The 19,499-nt window shown below is 39.3% G+C and overlaps 1 protein-coding gene and 2 non-coding genes across 3 annotated transcripts; 2 read left to right on the top strand and 1 right to left on the bottom strand.

Annotated features, from left to right (window-relative positions):
- Positions 1-878: 878 nt before the first annotated feature.
- LOC147178665 (RNase MRP) lies at positions 879-1,132 on the top strand. Its single transcript, XR_015094284.1, has one exon.
- Positions 1,133-1,546: 414 nt separating this feature from the next.
- Positions 1,547-1,853, bottom strand: LOC147178664 (Nuclear RNase P). Its single transcript, XR_015094271.1, has one exon.
- An 842-nt stretch (positions 1,854-2,695) lies between these two features.
- Positions 2,696-18,604, top strand: LOC147178663 (large neutral amino acids transporter small subunit 1-like). Its single transcript, XM_086069809.1, has 11 exons — positions 2,696-3,084; positions 3,819-4,334; positions 5,511-5,636; positions 8,307-8,412; positions 8,679-8,723; positions 9,796-9,919; positions 10,033-10,136; positions 10,342-10,438; positions 11,889-12,038; positions 13,789-13,963; positions 15,714-18,604. Exons 1-11 carry the CDS (start codon positions 3,021-3,023, stop codon positions 15,791-15,793), a joined length of 1,587 nt encoding a protein of 528 aa, XP_085925935.1. The 5' UTR covers positions 2,696-3,020; the 3' UTR covers positions 15,794-18,604.
- The last annotated feature ends 895 nt before the right edge of the window (positions 18,605-19,499 follow it).

The raw sequence follows: 19,499 nt of genomic DNA, 5'->3' as shown, positions 1-19,499 counted from the left end.
GCACCTTATTGTATTATAAACCCACATCACATAGTTAACTGTAAACACAAACCAATGCATCAGGAAAATACTACCTCGCCTCCTATAAATGTTTCTAATTTTATGTTTAGAATATAAGTGAACCAAGATATGTGTTTTCCTCATGTGCATGCGTTATTATGGCTAAAATTGTCACCACAATGACGATTATCGAAAAAATTACATACGTTGCTTTTGGTGCCTACCTGCTTTTGGGGAATACAGTTTCAAAAAATAAAAACCCTGAAACAGTTTGCAGCCACAGGTTATTTTAATCAACAGGTGGAGACGAGCTATTTTACCTGCTAGTTGAGTAGCAGCACCCGGTGGCTAAAGCATTCTCGGGACCTGGATTCCCCAACCCTGGTTGTCGATACGTGTCGGTCATCTCACTGACCTACATTAGCTTTTCCAGATCTGCCACCTTCAACATGGCGGACGCGCTGACGTATTGAGGCAATGCGCTGAGGCGGCCCATGCGAGGTTTGAATATACGTCTATAGGCCAACAATGAGGCGTCTTTGTATGCAGTACTTAACTTTATACTGTACTGTAATGAGTTCAGGTGCTATGTATATACTGACAATGGCAAACACCTCTCACGGAAACCGAAAAAGTAGGGTCTGATTTCCGCATTTCCCACAATGCATTTCGGTCAATTTTGAGCTCTGCGTTTTACTACGTCTCTTTCAAAGCTTTCGGCATTTTTTATTAGCCAATTAAAAGTCACATTTGATTCGGTTTGTTACTTCAGTTGTTATTTGACTTTCATAATCTAAGTTGTTTATGAAGGACCGCGAGTAAAATTAGTCCTGATTTGCCGTTCTATTTGTACTGATCGCCCCTCCTATTTATCATCCGGGCATTCAGAAGGCTTGCTCTCTGAGCTACTAGCAGAGAACGTAGTTTCTCATCGATATGCTCAGGGGAAAGTCCCCGGACACGCAGCAGAAAGTGCACCGCGTAATAGCGGCAGTTGGCTCGATACGTTGAATCTGCGAAGACGTTCGGAAAGAACTGAGCTTAGCAAAAGTCGAGCCGACCTTGTCACCTATCATAGAAATGCAAGAGTGCTTCTATGCATTGACTGAACGGGGCTTAATCTCCGAATGCACATTTTTAAATGTTGTCACATTACACAACATACTTTTGTGCTCATGTCAATTACTTGAAAATTATTCTGGTTACGTAATAATAATAATAATAACGTACACCATATTTATCAATTGAAATCTACAAGACAAACAAAATGAATATGTACATTGTTTTTAAGTGCAAACATACTGTATACAAACATACAAACATGAATAGTATGAATATTATTTAGACTGTCATATTTTCCCTTCAGAACTGGTGTCTGTTTTGTGATCAGTGTGAGACCCAAAGAGGTGAGTTCTTATTTTTTTATTCTCACTAGATTCACACTATTCATGTGATGCTACAATAAAATACAAACGATTTGTAAGTGCAAATAAATATTTTTAATATATAATATAATATTTTTACGCATTAAAACAAACACAAAAGCGTGGGAGGAGAGTAGTCTGAATTGGGTTCTGGAGTCGTGCTCCACCTCATACATCGAACTCTTATGCCAGCCGCGAGTCGTTCCAAGTCAAGTGTGCGCCACATCCACTAGGAACGCTGGGAAAGAGCGCCCTCTAGCTTCTCCTGCTACGACGGCACATTGACCAGTATTTTCTGTTGACTCGCTCACCCGTATCAGGTGACGTCCTGCGAGGACGGCAATTGGCTCTTGTCTCAGACCTTCCCCGAGGTGATTGGTAGAGTGACGAGCACTCAGCACGTGACCTCTACAATGAGCTTCCTCCTACGGAAGTTTCTATTGAACACCACATGAATATATCAGTAACGTATACAGCAACGTTTTTGTGCAACGGTGCCGTTTTGCCAGTGTATGTATACGTTATATATTTAGATGATCATTCCCTTTGTTGTAAATTCGTTCTTCCTTGCATGTGTCTCATTATGTAAGTGTGTCTTGTTAAGACGAAATGCTTCAACACCATGGAGCCATGAATGTTGCAATGCATGCTGGGAATTATAGGCAAACAGCAGACAGCAAATTTTCTGTCTATCTCATTTAGTATAATACAATACGATATAAATAAAAATACAATATATGATGGTCAACTAGATTATACATATTAAAATATTCTTTGTATAATGTTCACATTAGATATTATTGATAGATAGAAAAATAGAGGCTGACATAGTACAGTTCTGTACTTATATGTAATTTTCCAACACTAGGATTATACAGTAGGTGGCAAGGAGGGACTGAGAGATCACATTCATTTCTGTATTTTGTGTTGTTTTGTGTCAGAAACAGGTCTAGTAGGTATTCATTTCCTCTGACGACATCGGTGAACATGCATGACTCATTGGCACCACAAGAAGAAGCGCTTGTCCAGCAGCATCCTTCCTTTACACACGCACGCACGCACGCACACACACGCGCGCCCCCCCACCCCCACCCCCACACACACACACACGCGCACAGCAGCAGCAGATTGTGTGCGTCTGGATTAGCTAGCAGCGCACAAATAGATTAAAGTGTCACACGTTGGGGCCCCCTATAAACCGTGTCTGCTCCGCCCACCCAAACTAGCACCCACTGCCAAATCCCCACCTTCCCCCACCATCATCCTCCTTCGTCGGTGCTCGGCCATCATTGAGCAGGAGTGGGCGTAGGCTACCGCAGCATCACAAGGTGGAGCGCAGGGGGTGAGGGAGAGAGAGGCAGAGAGGATCAGGGTCAGATGGTCTAGTCGCCTGCCTACAGTGAAGTGCAATGTGTGTGTGTGTGTGTGTGTGTGCACATGAATGAGCAAGAACAAACAGGGGAGGGAGAGAGCACTGAGGAGAGTGCGCGTGTCTGAGTGTGTGTCAGAGAAGAAAGACAGGCAGGAGGAGGAAGAGGACGCAAAGGCAAGAAGGAAAGAATCTATAAAACAAGGGAACCCCGATTAAGGGGAAAAATGGCCGAGCCGGAGCTGAAATTACGGAGCAGCCGCGAGAGCGTTGCCAAAGAGAAGATGGGCGGTAGGTACATTACACACCATAACACAAAACATACTCCTGCACATGGCACAGGGCTGCACGAATACTCCATGTGGGCTGACGCAATGTTTCAAGGCGAAGGTGATGCCTCAGGGAGATATGTGCAGGTGGATTCAAAGTGTACTTCGTTTGCATTTAACTGAACTCTACTTTGTTCCTCCTCTGAGCTCCTTTTAATATACACACACACAAGAAGATCGTTTGAATATACATTTCGTTCCTCTGTAAATATGTACACAAAAGCTAGCATTTGATGCTTTGAATCATTTTGCGAGGACCATTTAGTCGGGTGACGACTACTCCAGTTTGTTCACGTGCTCACATTTAAAAATGATTCTGAAAGAAAAACAAAGTGACTGCAAAGCGTAAATGTCCTCCCTAGTTTGACGTGCATTGCATGTATGATGGCACAATGTAGGGCAATTCACATATTACAACGAGCACACATTAGTGACACAGAGCAGTGAGATAGTTTACATTACACAGGACGTCGGTCTTTCTGTTCCAAGGCACATAATAGGTGGTTATTAAAATTCTCCCCCCAAAAACACAAATTGTATGTAGAACTAGAATAGTGTACTTCTAGATGTATTATTGCTCTGTTGTTTACATGAAAAAGAAATGAGAAAAAAAGGAAACAGCACCATCTTCTGTCCCCTGCCATTCCCGCTAATGTCTTTGCTACCTGCAAACTCTTCGGCACCACCCTTTTCCAGACCCGGACCAAGATGGCCAGATGATCGAGACAGTTTCTCCGTCCTCCCCCATGGTCGCTGGCCCCTCAAACCCGTCCGACGCGCCACCACCCGGCAAAGGGGAGAAGATCGAACTCAAGCGCAGCATCACCCTCTTCAACGGCGTGGGCATGATCATCGGCACCATCATCGGCTCGGGCATCTTCGTCACGCCGACGGGCGTCGTGAAAGAAACGGGCTCTGCCGGACTCTCCTTGGTCATCTGGTCCGTCTGCGGGGTGATCTCCACCATGGGGGCGCTTTGCTACGCCGAGCTCGGCACCACCATCACCAAGTCCGGCGGCGACTACACGTACATACTGGAGGTGTACGGCGAGCTGGCCGCCTTCCTCAAACTGTGGGTGGAGATGCTCATCATCCGGCCGTCGTCGCAGTACGTGGTGTCGCTGGTGTTTGCCACGTACCTCCTCAAACCCATCTACCCCAGCTGCAGTGTGCCCGACAGTGCCGCAAAGCTCATCGCCTGCCTGTGTCTCAGTGAGTATCTTACATTGAAGTACTGATATCTGTCTGCGTGTAAAAAAAAAAAAGAGACTCTGGTGAGGTAGAAGTCCTGATTGAACTCTAAATAAAAGTAAAAAAAATAATCAGATTGTTTAATATACTGTCAGTTATTTACAAGAACTTCTCGCCTCATCTTTTCCGCTCCACACATCAAAACAGTTATGATAAATTAAGCATTTTTATTTTATTAAGTGTGTAGGTTTAAGACTAAACCAGTAATTACTTTAAATTGAAAACAACTGTATTACAGTAATTAGTTTCGTCCCATTTTTCCCGCCTTATAAGACACACATTTAAGCAGTGACAATCAAGAAATAAAAAGTACAGATATGTTTAAAAAAATTAAAAAATTAAAAATAAAAATATTTTTGCTTTCTTTGTGCAGTTCGTACGCTGACTACAAACTCAACTCAACTATATTTATAGAGCACTTTAAAACAACCACTGCTGTTTTCTTAAGGGGCAGCAGATACATTAAAAACTGCAGAGGCCCCAGAATTGAACCCCGCGGGACACCATATGTTCCATTATAAATGTCAATTCATATTGCACATATTTGTCTGACCAAGTTCCTTTTCACGCGACGTTCCATCACAGCAGTCACAAGTCGACTACTGATCGCATGAAATTCTCTGTGTGATTTGAGACTGGCTCACAAAATCCCTGGGATTCAATCGAAGCCTGGTTTAAAACCATTGGAGTAAAACGTTAGTAGAAAAATACATACTCTAGTATAGTACAGATTAGGGATGGGCGTTTGGGCAAGTACCAATACCAGGTACCAGTATTGAGCCGATACCCAGTTCTGTTTCAAGGTTTCGGTACTTGCGATGGAAGGTCGTTTTATGATCAGGAAATAAACATCATAAATTAGAATAATAGAAAATTGCCATTGATTTCATGCATTTTAAAGGAAAAATGCTACGTTGGTGTCTATAGTTTTTAAAATTATCTTGTCATTTTTTTGATGGGGTCAAATTTTACACATCAAATTTTACACATCAAAAGTACAAGTAAAAGTGGTATCGACCATTCCTCGTACAGACACCTGAAAAACCTCCAAATGACAAAGTATTTGTCCATTGGAGAAGACAACTGTAGCACATCTGGCTCAGCCTCTATTCTCTCATTGCTTCTCCCTTTTTACAGCCGCTCTGACCTTCGTCAACTGCATCAGCGTAAAAGCCGCCACCAAGGTCCAAGACTTGTTCACCATCTCCAAGTTGTTCGCGCTCATCATCATCATCCTCTTTGGCTTCATACAGATCTTCACAGGTGAGTCCCACAACATCAATCTATTCGTTGACTTGACATGTCTAGCGGAACACATTTTTCATGATCTGAAATAATATTCAATATTGTAGGTGGATTTTATAACGCAAGTAGCATTGTGTTATGCAAGTACGATAGACAAAGAACTTAAGAAGCACAGTAAATCTGTCTTTTTTTATTGCATCTACAGGCATGTAATTTTTCCGCTAATTCGCGGAATTCCGCTTTTTTTATCTCCCCCCAAAAAAAAATTCCGATTTCGTCTCTCTACAGCATTCCGTTTTAGTGTTTCCGCAACTGAAATGAAACCGATCTTGCGATTGGCGGAAGTCTCCGTGTTGACCAATAAGAGCGCTTGTTATAAAGGCATAGGCGTATGCCATTGTTTGTTGACCAATAAACGCGCTTGTTATAAAGGCACAGGAGTATGCCATTGTTCATTTCTCAGACGTTTTTGCCGGGTGTTTAAAGAAATGTCCGTGATCGAACGCAAAGATGCTCCGCGAGTTAAGGAAATTGACAAGATCGTAAAAAACAAGTTTCGATGGGACTGGTTAGAGAAGGATATATCTACAAATGTTGGAAAGAAGACTGTGACGAATTTGTTCAGTGACTTTATTCGGAAGATCGATCGTGCCGGGAAAGCGCTTTGCATTTGGTGCCATGATACCGTTGACGATGGTGCGAGAGGTTTCAAAGCTCTTGAAAGTCACGCAAAGAGCAAAAAACACGTGAAAGAACTCCAGTCAAGAACAACAAATTATTCCATCGCTGGAAGTTTCGGTGCCCGAACGAAAACTCCAAAACTTTACGGCCTCCATCCCTTATTGACATCACAATCGGAAGCGGTAATAGAGAGACGTGATCCACCCCAACAACCTGCGCCAGTTGCTGACAGAGTCGTGAATTTTGAGGTCGGTGGTAAACGTTTCAAATTAATCGAAATCAAATTTTCGAAAATATTATAACGTAATAAAAATGGTCATAAATATTTAACATGGTTAATCATTGACACAAACTCAAATGAATGCTGCATGTTAGCACTTTTCAGGTTTCAATATGTTGACTATCTTGATGTATGCAGTTACAGAGATGATCTTAGTCAATCCGAATGCATGATTGTGTTTTTACTAGAGCTTGCTGCATGAGGTATTTTATGTTTTTGTTATGCATTATGTATTAAATTAAGAATGATTGATTAAATGATTTATTGCATGGTAAATATATATGATGATATTCTCAGTGATAGTTTTTAAAAGCAAAGGCAGTCCAATGTTTTTGAATGTGACTGATTTTGAGTTGACTAAAACTGCAATTTTATATGGGATAGTTCAATATACATTGAAAATTTATGCTGTTGTTTTGTCTATTTCTTTGTCATCTGAGTGCATTGGAAGTACTTAAAAACACGGAAAACCCATGAGCTCTGGACCTAGCTGAGTGCCCGCGGCCCCCAGACCCCCGGCTAAATTTTCAGATAATTTCACTTTGGTCAAATCACATGCCTGCATCTAAAATATTCTAAATATTTGGGGGTATCAAATGCAAGTCCACTGCTGGGTCTAATACTTTATCATCATCAGGGAGGCTTCATTCTTTTGTCTCGAATGATGCACAAACTGTTGACTATCACTAACGAGTGAAGCCGAGCAGATGACCCTCAGCTCAGCTTGTTTGCGCTGATGCCGAGCGTGAACGCCAAGCTCGTTTGACCGCTGCGACGTGCGTGTTTGCGTACACGGCGACAAAAGCGCTGCTTGGATGAGCAATGCAGCAATTCACGACTGAATGCCTCAGCAATTGATTGCTGATGTCAGATCATGCCTCGTTTTAAATGTTAAAAGAATCATGTTAAATACATGTGACGTCTCTAATGTCGACAAAACAAATGTTGACTTCACTGCGGATAATTTGTCTTCAAAAGACTCTATGTACACCTATTTCTCTACAGTTATAAATAAAATAAATAAATAAAAACAACAATAAATAATAATATTTTTAAAAATTATTATTATTATTATTATTATTATTATTATTATTGCTCTATTGATTGGCATCCAGTCAAGGCCCATTCATAGCACAGTTAATATAAAGCACGAGGCAGGCAAACAGCACTGCCGCCATTTATGCAAGGCCACGCCCGCAAGCATTGTGCTCGTCACTGTGTTGCCATGGTGACGACTTAGCTAAGCTCGCCGGCTGCTATCGCACGCGCACACTGAGCCCTTTCAGAGAGCCCGAAAGAAAGCACAGAATGTGAGTCACGCGCGCGCGCACGCACGCACGCACGCACGCACGCACGTGCACTGTGGTGGTCCTCATTAGCATCTGAAGAAGACGGGTTTAGGCGGGAACTGGAACCAAATAACACACATGCACACGCCCGTTTGATTATATTTAAACCAGGTATGCTTTAGGGTAATGACAACTGGAGTAGGCAAACATCAGATGATCACAAAGTGAGAGTTCAAGGCAAAAACGACACGATTAGCCATCAGTCAGACTCATTTCTCACAGGATGAAGACAGAATCGGTCCATCTAGTCGACACTTGGCTCAAAACATTATTATGGGATCGTAAAGTCAGCTAGCTAGTGGACGAGTCTGTACAACCCCTAATGGAGATACCCAATGAATCAAGTCAAAACATTTCTGTCTTCTGTGTTGTTTGCAGGTGATGTGCCCTACCTGAAGCCAGAAAATGCGTTTACAGGCAGCAAGCTGGGTGTTGACAATATTGTCTTGGCCCTGTACAGTGGTTTGTTTGCTTTTGGAGGCTGGTAAGTCATTTGTGAGGGAACTACTGACCAGAAATAGAATCAGTTCCTCTTAGTGTACACATGTGTTTTTCTATCATGTTTCAAATATTATCACAAAATATTACAAATTGCTCTCAGTGTGATATGCAGTTCCACACCACCAGAAAATGCCATCACAATAACCAGAATTTTGTAAACCTTCCTGACGGCGTCCATTAAATCTGAGCATTGTACAGAAACGTATGCTTAAAATTCAAAGCAATGTCTTTTCTTTGTTTCCTTCTCAGGAATTACCTGAATTACGTAACCGAGGAGATGATCAATCCAGAGAGGTGACTTAAATGTGATGGAGGTTGTTTTGAGGGGGGTTCTCCTGTTAGTATTTGCCAATAGCATGACTTCACTTAGAGCTGAAAGAGCATGCTTGTCATCCTTCATTTGCGTGATGCAGACTGTCAAACAACAAAATATTATACAATGAATATAATGTTAAATGTACATGAAAAATTCGTCTGTTTAATGTTTATCATAATGTTATCGCTATTATCATTTTTTTCTTGAAAAAATATTTTCTTGATTAAATCACACTTGTTTTCCCTCTTGAATAGCATAATAGCTATTTGCATAAGCACATGCCTTTTTTTCATGAAAATAATCAGACATTTTTTCCTCATCATATTTTCATAAAAAAATTGACTTTCCAGAACAAATTGACTTTAAAAAACATGCTATCAACTTTTTCTCCTCAGAAGGTTACAAATCAAAATACTTATTGTGCTCATATTGATAGAATTGTATTCTCATGATATTAGTTTTTTGTATGTAAGAAAACAGAATCATATTGATAGACGCCCTTTTTTGTTTTATCTTCCATAAAAAAATATTATTAAAATATTAGATTTTTACTTTAATAAACTGCAAATTTTTCACAAATAAATTGACATTTTAATATGATTACTTTTCTAGTAATATCACATTAGTTTCTTCAGATTTTTTTGTCAAAACATTTTGACTTTATTTTCAGAAGATTGTGTCATTTTCATTAAAAAACAGACCTTTTTTCATACCATTTAGTCTGTTTACACATAAATTTATGATTTTTTTCTTTAAAAAAATCAGTTCGTCATCTTGTAACATTACAATTTGTTTTATCTAGCAATATTGGGATTTCTTTTGGCAAAGGAAATAAGAAAGAATGATATGTTGTAAATTACAGTTTTATTCTCATAAGATTATGACTTGAAATGAAAAATTTGACTTTTTCTCACAATGTTACAACTTTATTCAATTTAAGATTGCACTTTTCATAATGACCATAATATATTTTAATAATGACTGTTTATGCCACTATGAAGTGTGCTGATACGAAAAGTTCCAACGAACACTGTCTCCTCTTCACCGTAGAAACTTGCCCCTGTCGATCATCATCTCTATGCCCATTGTGACGATCGTGTACATCCTGACCAACTTGGCCTACTTCACAACCATTTCTCCTCAAGACATGGTCGAGTCGGAGGCTGTCGCCGTGGTGAGTTATTGCCCGCACAACAATAGCCTTGTTGCTATTAATGAACATAACTGCCATCGGCTTGTTGCCTTGTTCTTATAATCGTGTAACCCGTGTACTGTGGCCGTATGCAGAGTTTTGGCGAGTACCATCTCGGTGTGATGTCTTGGCTCATTCCGGTGTTTGTGGGGCTGTCTTGTTTTGGAGCCGTGAATGGATCCCTCTTTACTTCAGCACGGTAAACGAAAATTTTTATTATCATTATTATTGTTCTTATTATTATTACTATTTGAGAGATCTGCCTGTAAAGTGTCTAAACCGTAATGTGATGTGCAGTCAAGAGCTTCCATCAACCGACTGACTGTTATTGCTAGCGCACTTGATGTAGGCCAAGTGGATCATGTGAGAAAATAAATAAATGTAACTGGTACTATTTGTTCCAGTTTGTTCTACGCTGGAGCCCGCGAGGGTCAGCTTCCTGCTGCTCTGGGCCTGGTCCACACAGACCTTTTCACACCGGTGCCATCCCTCATCTTCACAGTAAGAGCAGCTAGGATAACAGCGCTGCTTATGTGCTTTTCCAGTCATAACATTCCCAATTATGTGGAATTTGACCCGTGGAAAGGTTGAAGGGTAAAGGCCAAACACCTGCACTGGAAACATACACGTCTCATACTGTAGGTTGAGCCACAGTAGAACGTTCTGTTGTCACTGCACTGGCTGTGTTCATTTTTGGATTTTTGTACAAAATGCGCAGAACAAAAACAAGCAGACCCAACAATGGTCAGATTGTAACATATTGGCGGATGTGATGATGTCATGTGATTGTCCTGTTAGGTGACTGTGGTCTGCTAACTGCCTTTTGCTTATTGACTCTCACACAAAATTCAAAACTCAAAGGTGCTCGAGCCATGTTATCCCAGCTGAGCTGTCCCTTTAAAAAAAAAAAAAAACTTTTCAAAACACAACTGTTTTGGCAAGCATTCAAGTAAAACCAGTTTGTTTTGATAGATTTTTTTTTAACGTATTCTCATAATTAACTGTGAAATGTCAATTGTTTCTATATGGTAACTATTCAAAACTACAAACAGCAATACACAATAAATAAAATGTACTTATTTACCCACATCAAACATTTAGTACAAACCTGTTGGCCTTAGTCCTATTTTATGCATTTGCTTTGGTAGAAAATGTAATTAAATCTCCTAAAAGTGTTCATACAGTAAATATAAATATATTGCCCAATTTGAGTGGTACCATGTGATAGATGTAAAGACCGTGACTGCATACTATATTAAAGCTAAAATCCGTTTCATTTCAACTCTCAAATGAAAAGTTTAATTATTATATCGACTCATTGAACTCAATTTTATTTCGAGAGCACAAATCCCTATAGTGGCAATCTTAAGGCACTTAGTTTACATCTGGAACGGATCAAGAACTATGCTCCCAACACAGTAAGAGACCAAGTGAACCCTGCATGAACAAGGAAAAACTCCCTATAAAAACCTTCAACAGAACTGGTTCTCGGTATGGGGCTGCCATCTAAGAAGGATGTCTTCGCAATAATATTTTTTATTTTAATTTTTTTCTGGAGAGCTCAGTTCATTCAGTAATTTTACCGATTTGACATGTCATCATCATTGCTCTTGTCTTCGCAATAAGAATAATGCTACGATGATGAGCAATTATAGTGGTAATAACTATGACTAAATTAATTGTAGCAGCACATAATCATAAAAAGGTCAAAACAACAACAGACGTAAAATAACAGTGAACCCGATCGTTGCCGTGGCGACCGACAGTCAGCTACTTTACTGCTAAACCAGCAAGGCTAGCTCTCATTTGGCGTTACGGTTAAATGTATGTTGAATTGTAGGCAGAGGCTAAAAGCAAAACAAAGAAAGAAAATCAGAAACAAAATGCAGCGGCTTTTGTCTACTTTTACACGACGAATCTGATCTGATCTATCTTTCGTCTTCCCTCGCAGTGTTTGCTGTCCATGCTTTACGCCATTTCCACCGACATCTTCTCTGTCATCAACCTGTTCAGCTTCTTCACTTGGCTCTGCGTTGGCATGGCCATCGCTGGGATGGTCTGGCTCCGATTTAGAAAGCCCAACCTCAGAAGGCCCATAAAGGTACAGTTGGTCTACGGGTGGCTCTCAGAAAACATGGTCCGACGGGGCTGCGGATGATGACCCAGTTTGAGATTCAATATTTTCTTCGCCATATTTGGCTGCTTGCAATATTGTATATATAATACAGAGATAAAACAAACAACCTTACAGAGATTTGTGCTGTTTATGGTGGCTGGATGGATCAGTGAGTATTGCAGCGCTGACTTCAGACACGGGGGTTGGGGTTCGAAAAGCCGGTCACGGCAACCTCTAACTGACAGGGACTAAGCTGAAAGTACAACGACAACTGAGATTTGCGCTTATTTTTTTGTACGTGAATGTATTTTGAGCAGTGAAAAACAGCCGTCACGACTACTTCCTGTTCGTGGCATGCCTGCACTCCCATGTAAATGAGAGCCCGTTATACAATTAAAATGTATACGTTTCAAAAGCATTTGCTGCCAATAACTGACAGAATACAACACAATGCCGTTTCACGCTCAGCAAAAGTTCTACTGCGGTCGTTACATTTTGAACCACCAGGTGCCTCAGAGGATTTTAAAACTGTACTTAAACTTATGCTTCTGCAAGAACCACTTTGGAACCCGGATATTCAATGGTTTCACTCTAAAATACAATGTTATTATGTATTAAAAAAAAAACTCCTACTTATTCAGCGATGACTGAGTAGTTTATGCAATGAGCTTGGTGTCCAGTTTAATTGGTTAGCCCCGATTTGACGAGTCATCGTGGCAACGAGGAAGCAAAGTTTCCTTTTAAATAACTGACGGCAGAACTATGTTACGCCCAAACTAGCCAGCTGACTGAATGAAAGAGGAAATAAAATGTCATGTGTAGCTGAAAGGAGAAGGAGACAGAGAGAAACTCGAGGTTCATTATGATAAACCTGGTTAAATTCATAGAGTCTGTTACTACGGTAACTGACCAAGAGCTTAAGTTACCTCTTTTTATGAAACAGGCTAGAGTTACCTCCCTTTCTCTGGTTTCAGTTCCCTCCCCTTTCTTAAACGCAGAGTTTCCCACATTTCAGGGTTAACAGACTCGGGTTTGTCACTAAACCTGCTTTGTGAAATGGACGGAGTATGTTTTCTGGGAACCACTCCTACGTGAGAGCATGTGAGAATGCTGAAACCATGTGGCAGGTCTAGACTTGACACATCTACACTTCAAAAAGTCCCTTCACGAAGCAGCTTTAATTTCATATTTATTCAGTATATGTAGGCTACTATATATTTTATGCTTCTGGTTGGACATGGCTTGTATTGTCTCTTTGTGTGCCGTCTTTCATCTTTGCTTTGAGACAAATTGCCCCTCAAGCTATTTATTCATGAAATGATTCTCCAGTTGTTTGTTTGTCCTCTCTCTCTGTGAGGGAATTGCTCATGAATAAATCACTTTCTTGTATTTGAATTTAAAGCATTGTGTAAATCTTGATAGAATTGAGACGGGGCCTACGTGACCCATTATACATCTCAATAACATTTAGTTAGACATGCTAACTACTATTCAACCATGCTGCTTAGGCACATCGCTCATCAAGATTGAATGTAGTGAGAGATATTGTACCGGTCAAATAAAAAAAATATTTTTTTGAACTAAGGAGTCTCCCACAGAGTTACACTTATGCCCTTGACTGTAAATAAGGACAAGCACTAAAGAAAATTGATAAATAGTTAGTCATTAAATAATACTTCTTACTGTATATGTCAATTTTTGGTCATGTTCAAATAAGCGTGTTCTTTTGCCGCAGATCTGGTTGTGTATCCCCGTGGTTTTTGTCCTGGGTTGCGTCTTCATGATCATCGTGTCTTTCTGGGCGGCTCCCATCGAGTGCTTGATAGGCTGCAGCATCATTCTCACGGGCATCCCGGCCTACCTGCTGGGCTACAAGTGGAAGAAGCCACGTGTGGTCAAGAAGATGCTCGGTGAGTTGGTTTTATTTTGAAATCTAATGACAACAAGGGGATTTGTCCAGGCGTAAGCCGGGAGGCATCAGTGACACTTTGTTATGAGATTGTGCGAGGAAGATCAGCTGGGCTCTGTTGCCATTAGTGGGTTTGTGTAGAGTCCAAAGTCTGGTGTTGGCTTTCACCTCGCAACGCCATCGGTTCTGAAGGGACAAAAGTCAACAACGAGGCGCGTAGCCGTCCCTCAGCTCACTGAACGGACGAGAAGTTTTTAGACACGCGCTTCACTTTATTTGCAGACAAATGAATTAGTGATGGACAAATGAAGCTTCATGAAACACTTGTGATATTTTTTGGCGCCTCTATGGGCACTCTTGGTTTAAAGATGCAGTGAACATTGATTAAATTGAACTAGCCTTGATCTTTAAACCAAGAGCACCATCTAGACGAGTCAAAAAATATCACAAGTGCTTCACGAAGCTTCATTTGAAAACAATATCACTTCCAAGATCAGAACAAAATGCAATGAAGCATTACGCTTGCTATTCAAGATTCAAGATTTTTATCATGTTTTTTAATGATCAAAACCTTGAATCTTGTTCAAGATTTTTATCATAGATTTTTATCATAGATTTTTATCATAGATTTTTATCATAGATTTTTATCATAGATTTTTATCATAGATTTTTTTAATGATCAAAATCTTGAATCTTGAAAAGCAAGCAGAATGCTTCATTGCATTTTGTTCTGATCATGGAACTGATATTGTTTTCATTTTAGTGATGACAAATGAAGCTTCATGAAGTGTTAGGAAGCACTTGTGATATTTCCGACTCCTCTAGATGGTGCTCTTGGTTTAAAGATCAAGGCTAGTTGCAATGGAAGATTAAATGTACACTGTATTCCTAAACCAAGAGTGCCATCTAGAGTAAAAAATGTGCTTCTCGAAGCTTCATTTGTATATCACTACTTTTAACTCATCCGCTGCCATTGACGACTATAGTCGTCAAAAATTCATTTGAACTATTTCTATTTTCTATTTTAAATTGTTTCCACTTTTGTTAACAATAGTATTATACATTTAGAACAAATATAAATAGAAAATAGAAAATTGACTATTGAAGTAATGCGATTAATAACAATTAACTCATTCACTGCCATTGACGGCTATTGACGTCAAAAATTAATTTGAACTATTTCTATTTAACATTTTTTCCCCTTTTGTTAACAAGAGTATGAAAACATAGGGGGGGAAATTGTACGTTTAGAAATGGATACAAAAATTATGAATAATTGTGAGTTAACAATTGCAGTCATGCGATTAATTAAAAAATGTAATCGCCTGACGCGATTTAAAAAAAAAAGAAAATATTTTTAAAAATTAGGAGCGCCGGGTTCAAAATTTTTAATCGTAATTAATTACATGACTTCACAAGTTAACTCACAATTAATCACAAATTTTATATCTGTTCTAAATGTACAATAAAAAAATTATAGGTTTTCATACTCTTGTTAACAAAAGTGATTTTTTTTAAACTAATAGAACTAGTTAAAATGAATATTTGACGTCTATAACCGTCAATGGCAGTTAATGAGTTAAGACAACTAGTTACTCCTACTACCACAGCCTGATTCCATGTGACAGCACTTTGAAAAATTATACACTTTTTAAAAGCTGTCATTTGATTTACACTCTCCCCAAAATATTGCAGTCGCTCATTTACTAAAGATGATGATGATGATGATGATGATGATGCGCTGTCCTCAGAAATCTTCACCATGTTCTGCCAGAAGATATTCCTGGCCGTCCCCGAGGAGAGGAAGGGGGGATCCGAGGAATCGGAATAACGCCGGATGATGATCAACTCAGTATTTTGTTTACTGGAACGTTTGCATTTTTGGTGGTATGTGGCGTTTTGTTGATTTTTATTTTTGCGGTGGAGCTTTGCAATCTTAGTCAAGGAGGGTTTACACGAATGTATGCACTTGAGTTCAACGTGTGAATAGGCTAAAACACATGCTTCAAATGTGCGTTACTAATTGTGATCATTGTGGACTGCGAGAAGCTGCATACAACACACACTATAGTGGCCTCAAACGTACCCGGTTACGGTTCAGTATTGCTGCTCTCACACAAATTTAGTATTTGCCACACAATGAAGGTGAATTAATTTTTTGTCCCTCTTCTCCTTTAAATCAAACCGTCAGCCATGTTTGTGGCGATAAAATGCTTAAACTCCGACTACATTTTTGTGAGAGCATATTCACAATGTTTTCTTTAGATAAAAACCACAAAAACACACATTGTACAGTAATATTAGTGTGACTAGAATAATACAAGTAGTAAGAATTGGAAAGAAAGTGGTTAGCTGGTACTTACACGCCACTAATTTGATGTACGTGTTACTTTTCCGTATTTTTGTTTTGTATCCATTTGTACATGAAGCACAAACCTTCTTTGGTGAAATGAAATGTGCGCGCGTGCTGTGTTTGTTCACTGTAAGTTTTGCGTGAAAAAGGCACAGCTTTTCTGCGCGAGCACTTGGGATGGGCATTTGAATGAAACGAGCAACAAATAGTTGAATTTTTTGGAATGTGCACGATGGCCCTAGCGGCTTAGCACATATGTCCCTCAGGCTCAGCCGAGGGATTCTGGGTTTGAATCTGGGCTCTGGACTTCTTTCGGGGGAGTTGAGTTCTTCATCTTCCTCCCGCATTCCAAAAACACACAAGTTAGCTTCAGTGAAGACTCATAAATGTTCATAGGTGCGAATATGAATGTGCGTGTGAATGCTTGTCTGTCTCTATGTAATGCCAAGCACCGGCTGCCATTTTGCCTCAAGTGCTTCAAGATGAATACAAAAAGAATTCGCCAGCCAATCAATATTCAACTAATGGATTATTATGCCCATCCCGAGTGACGACGCTGGACGAGCTTCTGTGTAGAAGGCTTTACAAAGACTTGCATCAATGTCAGTCTGTTGCGACTGTCGTATTTGTATTTTGGATCGCATGTACCTATTATGTGTGCTGAAATGTTCCCGACTTGACAGAATGTCCCAACTGAGCGATATCACACGGGAATCTAGTGGGATTTTGTTTGACAAGTTAAACGCTTGCAACGAGTATAATTCTACCATATTGTTTAGCTCTCTTTTTATAAAAAATAAATAAGCAGATGAAGCGCCTGGAAAAGATGCAACATTTTCATTGCATCTCAGGAAGTGTTCTTGGCTTGAAAACAACATCCTGCTCATATTCTCATATGATGGATAATTATAAAACTTTTTTTTTTCACTTTTTGAATTGAACTACTGAAACAAATTGTCTACGCTATTCCACTGTAGGCCTGCTTATGAGCGTTGAACATGCTTACTCGGAATTCCTGTACTGGTCATCATGGGTTCATTGTCAAATGTTCAATGAAAGTGCAACATTAATGTGAGCAGAAAAACACTGCCAGCTTTCGTTTTTAACTGGATAATAAATAGGAATGATGAATGTCTTCAGTGAACAAATTGGATGAGAATATACATAAAAAAAAAAAAGAAGTAAATTATTGACTGTCCTCTATAGCAACCCCCATCGATACTGCCTTTGGTGGTAATTGTATTATGACTATTTCTCAATCAGACGTAATTAACTCATTCACTGCCATTGACGTTATAAACGTCAAAAAATTAATTTGAACTATTTCTATTAGTTTCACATTTTTTTTCCACTTTTGTTAACAAGAGTATGAAAACCTAGATTTTTTTTTATTGTACATTTAGAACAGATATAAAATTTGTGATTAATCGTGAATTAACTATTGAAGTCATGTGATTAATTACAATAAAAAAAAAAATCGTCCGACGCCCCTAATATTTAAATATTTTATTTTTTGTTTAATTACTTAATTATTTAAATTCAAGATTAATCTGTTCTATATGTACAATAAATCCCCCCCCCCCCTAGGTTTTCATACTCTTGTTAACAAAAGTGGGAAAAAATGCGAAACTAATAGAAATAGTTCAAATTAATTTAGGACGTCTATAACCGTCAATGGCAGTGAATGAATTAAAAATGCCTCCAGTCAATTTCTGTCCAAGGATTGTGTGGCAGTAACCATGGCAGGTACATGTGACAATAAAGCTATTTTTGTGCAACATTTGTGTTTTATCAAGCATACACAAAAGAGGAAATCACATGAAGGCTATAATATCTGATTGCTTACAATGCCCTCCCAATGATTTACTGTATATCTAAATTCAAAAGAGACCGATGAGCCATTGTCATTGCACATGTTAGACAACAACTGGTGTAAAATGCTTGCGTCTTTCTTGTCTCGTCTTATTACGTGCGTGTCCGCAGCTGTCAAGAAAACTCATATCCGCCTGAGGGGGAAATGAAAGATCTGATGGTGGCTGATAGAAGCAGTACCACTGTGGGTTGAAACAATATTAGAAATAGGGCATAGGACTTGTATTTATTTGTGACTTTCTATTTCAAGTACAGGGATACTGGAGGTTTGCTAGCTTTATGTTACCAGAAGGAAAATGCAGCATGGAAAATAAACTGGAATTCTTCCAGTTGACATCACACTGCATGTTAATACACCGTTTTTTTATTTTTGTTTTTTTAAAGTACAATAATAAAGACAATCCATAAAGACCACTATTCACACATCCACTCTTATATCCAATGCTACTTAAGTGGTCCAGTAATGAGGAAGCACAAATGGTAGATGACGAATGTACAGTTGAAGAAATATTTTACACTTACAGTATATTTGTGAGTAAACTGAGAGAGGATCATCATTATTAGTTCAGCATATATTGATGCCCCACATTTGTGCTATTCAGCAGGTGGCTCAGTTCCTTGTTACAATGAATAAATAGCTCAGAGCGCGAGTATTCGACGCCCTTCCATAAGCCGATAAACGTTTTTACTGTAATTGGCTACAGACGCCACAAGATGGCGGCAACCCCCCGAATCACAGCGTGATTGGTCAACTGCTGGTCACATGACATATGGACAGTCTTGTTACCCTGCTAAAAGCAAGTTGGACAAACGCTCTCTACATACGGCGTGTGAATGATTATTATTTATTTACATATTTGTCTAGTATAATATGTCCTGCGATTGACACATGCTAATTAAGTCTTTTTTTGTCCCCATTTCACCAGCAGGTGGTGCCCAAAAATTCTAAACTTTTAAAAGCCAATGTAGTCATGTACCATTTCACCGGCAGATGGCGATATATGTTTTTAAGGAAACTCGGTTATTTTAAATAGCACAAGGACAATCAGGCCAATACATTTTTTTCTTTTCATGTTGTGCACTGCTTGACCAGTAGATGGCGATAGAAGTACATGACTTTTGTGATGCTCTTGTGCAGTCGTCATCGTTTCACAATGTGCGCCATAAGCCTTCTACTCACCTCATTTCATTTATTTAATCATTAAAGCACATTAGACTTCATCCGTAAATGAATGCAAACACTATTTGCAGTTATTTTCAGTATATTTGAGCTTTTTGTTTTCTTTTTCGTGAAAACCAGCCTGCAAAATAC

The sequence above is a fragment of the Leptonotus elevatus genome, chromosome 2 (assembly GCF_054856555.1).
Source record: "Leptonotus elevatus isolate MCC_2025b chromosome 2, RoL_Lele_1.0, whole genome shotgun sequence".
Classification (NCBI taxonomy): domain Eukaryota; kingdom Metazoa; phylum Chordata; class Actinopteri; order Syngnathiformes; family Syngnathidae; genus Leptonotus; species Leptonotus elevatus.
Note: the sequence above shows the minus strand (reverse complement) of the source record. Positions and strands in the feature narration are given on the sequence as shown.

Excerpts from the sequence above, each read along its gene's own strand:
- LOC147178663 (XM_086069809.1), top strand. The coding sequence starts at position 3,021 with ATGGCCGAGCCGGAGCTGAAATTACGGAGCAGCCGCGAGAGCGTTGCC. Across the intron at positions 8,413-8,678 it reads TTGTTTGCTTTTGGAGGCTG|GAATTACCTGAATTACGTAA; the intron begins GTAAGTCATTTG and ends TTTCCTTCTCAG. Across the intron at positions 10,439-11,888 it reads TGCCATCCCTCATCTTCACA|TGTTTGCTGTCCATGCTTTA; the intron begins GTAAGAGCAGCT and ends CTTCCCTCGCAG.